The sequence below is a fragment of the Papaver somniferum genome, chromosome 8 (genome assembly GCF_003573695.1).
Source record: "Papaver somniferum cultivar HN1 chromosome 8, ASM357369v1, whole genome shotgun sequence".
Lineage (NCBI taxonomy): Eukaryota > Viridiplantae > Streptophyta > Magnoliopsida > Ranunculales > Papaveraceae > Papaver > Papaver somniferum.
This window is the reverse complement of record NC_039365.1, coordinates 106,561-109,580: the sequence shown is the minus strand read 5'-3', so window position 1 is coordinate 109,580 and position 3,020 is coordinate 106,561. Positions and strand designations below refer to the sequence as shown.

The 3,020-nt window shown below is 40.1% G+C and overlaps 1 protein-coding gene across 1 annotated transcript; it reads right to left on the bottom strand.

The window, feature by feature from the left end:
• Positions 1-560: 560 nt before the first annotated feature.
• LOC113304112 (histone-lysine N-methyltransferase, H3 lysine-9 specific SUVH5-like) lies at positions 561-2,699 on the bottom strand. Its single transcript, XM_026553175.1, has one exon. The coding sequence runs from the start codon at positions 2,697-2,699 to the stop codon at positions 564-566; it is 2,136 nt and encodes a 711-aa protein (XP_026408960.1). The 3' UTR covers positions 561-563.
• Between the last annotated feature and the right edge of the window lie 321 nt (positions 2,700-3,020).

Sequence of the window (3,020 nt, the reverse complement as noted above, 5' to 3'; positions counted from 1 at the left end):
AAGTGATTTGGTCAAATCTCTTATAACTAGTGATGAAGCTTCCGGCGTCAAAGAAATCGTTGATGAAGATCTCGTCGTTGGAGAGCATAACTATAGATGTTAAAACCCGACCCAATAACCAAGAACCGCCAATAAACCGAAGATAAACCTCAAAAGAGTAGATAAAACCACCATAATTGTGTAGATAAACAGAAAACATAATTAGAATTAAGCTAAAACTACTAGCTAACCTAGAAAACAAAAAATAATGAAAAAAGATGTGCTCATATCGAGCCAAAAATAGACCAGATCTGAGAAGAGAAATGGTCTTTATTGATGGTTTTGTTGAAGAAAAAGAATGAATTAACTTGTTTGCCTTGCCCACGTTAAGCCTCCTTAATTAGCTGTTGAAGCTTCTGCGGCTGTGGTGGTTCTTGTAGCTTGCGGCTGTGGTGGTTCTTGTAGCTTCTGCATCCCCTGGTTTGAATGAACCTTCGTTACGATATGTGGGATCATCCGAATTTAAAATGATTCTAACTCAACAGTTTCCAACCGAATTCGCGGAATCTGACTTACAATTTGCCTTAATACATCCTTTTCCTGCACTCTGTAGAGCCACAATAACATTCCTTTATCTTTAAATTTCCCTCCGAATCATGAACTGAGCCTAGCGTATAGTTGTAATCATATGTCAATTCTTGCAACGGAGGGATATTGTCAGCAGAAAATAGCATTATGTGCGGCATCCTCTTGTCATCATGGTCATAAAGAACATTTTGGGCTACAACGTTAGGTGAACAACTATGGTTGATAAATCTACTAACATTTCCATACCCACGGGCATCAATGGTGAGCCCCTCCTCATCTTCCACATTTTCTTCAGAGATACTAGTTGATTGCAAGTCATCGCACAAAGTTTGGTTGCTGCTTTTAATCCTCCCAAGATCATAAAGATACTCATCATTTCCGGTTCTTTGATCAGCTTCCTTTTCCGAAAGGACCTCCCCAGTGTACTCACAAATGAAGCTTCCAGAGGGTATTGAGTTCAAGGATCTAACTCCCCATCCCTTTGACTTAGTTTTGAAGATCTCCAATTGAAACTTGATCCCATGTTGGCTAACTCTATTACGACATGATGGAGGACACTTACAATGGGGTCCACATTCATAAACACTTTGGGGATGCTTCAATTCCACAAGAGCACCATTGTGATTAAATGGGACATCTCCTCCATTCTTTACTGCACAAAGACATTTCTTTGAATCAGAGCATCCGTTCTTGCATCCACAACCCCCCTCGAGGGGAATAACATTGTGCCTTGATGGGTACTCCATTTTAGTAATATACTTAAATTGAGGTGGTTTTTCGGAATCTACTGTGTTCACAGCACAAATTCGCATCTTCTCCTGACCTTGTGATATATCATCTACACAAAGACCTTCACATACTTTCAATTTTCTCGATTTTTGTACTTCTCTTAGAGCAAGCTCGGGTTGTCCAGGAATTCTTCTCAGTTCAAACATATAAACATTGTTACCATGTCGTCCCTTTTCTTGCCAATAACGTTCAGCCAAGTACAACCCATCATAAGTGTACGTCGTAACCGTTTTGCCCTTTGTCTCAAGAGAATCAGGTCTTTTCATTTCTTTAAATCCACGAATAACCCTAACTGGAGTTCTCTCATCTACACTATTCTTTAGAGCAAGGTTTCCCCGCTGAAGCTTTTGATCTTCAGCTTTCTTGTTCTCGCCAGATGGTTTTCCTCCGTGACCAGAATATACTAATACATCAAAATTATCAATGTCATCATAAACTCCACAAGACACAACACTTGTTGCCAGATATTTACCATCTTTGTTTAGAAAATCGATACCAGACTGAAAAGGTCCATGAAGACCAATCATAGAAAGTTCCACCCTGAATTGGAACTCGTCTCCAACCTCAACCCCGGGTATATGACCCACTATTTTACCACCGGTGTTCACCCACTTATCCTTTTTCTTCAACTCATTGACGGTTACCAAATCAATCCTCTTGGAATGAGTTCCGGGCACCTTCACCTTTGATTCCTCATCTCGTGTAGCCTTCCTGTACGTTTCTTGAAATAAACGAAGAGTCTTTTTAACCTTGTCGCGAGTTACAACGTTGTCATTGTTAGAGGCTGGACGCCCAACCGGATTCACACTCAAAGATGAATGTGGTGACCTTGGAACTGACGAAGAAGGATTTGTGTGTGATCCATCTTTATTACTTGTGACTTGTGACTTGACATCCTTCGCAGTTGGTCTATGTCCAGCGTTTGTTTTCAAAACATCTCGATCTGACGCAACTCTAACATTTTCCACAAAGTTTTTCATAACACTCCTCTTCAAATTGCTCCTTAGATCATCCTGAACATTTTCTCCAGTAATCCTAGCCTCAACCATCTGTTTTGGTTGCTTATTTTCTTTATCACTAAAATTATCATTATCCGCACTTGTGTCCTTCAAAGACTCGTTACTTAATCTTGTAACATTGCTCCATCCAATCGGATAATCTCGTACAGCTGAAACTGTTCTTCTAGGAGGATATTTTCCCGCAACTTTCCAAGGCACAGATGCATCTTTGGTAACAGCATCCATTGCAGGTTCTTCAGATTCCATCCGGTTAAAAGATTTTGGCAATTCAATATCTTTGGTTTTTCCACCTGTTAATGGACTAATCAACTCCATCTGATCCATAGACTTCGAATGCTCTGAAACCAGAGGCTCTTCAACATTCTTAGTACTCAATCTTGCAGCACATCTTCCACAATCTTTAGGAAAAGATCTTGTGGCCGAGACTTTTCTCCGTTTATACTTATCACGACTGCAGGTTACGCCATCAACTGAAACCCCCATTGTCGATGATGGTCGCTTCAAAAATTCCACCATTGGCGCTGTTCAAACAAAGTAAAGTTACACATAATCAAATGAGGCACGAATCTTTCGTAATTCATCACAGCTGATATGTAAAAGTAAGGTTACAAATAGCATCACTAATGCAGGTACCACTATAGTACA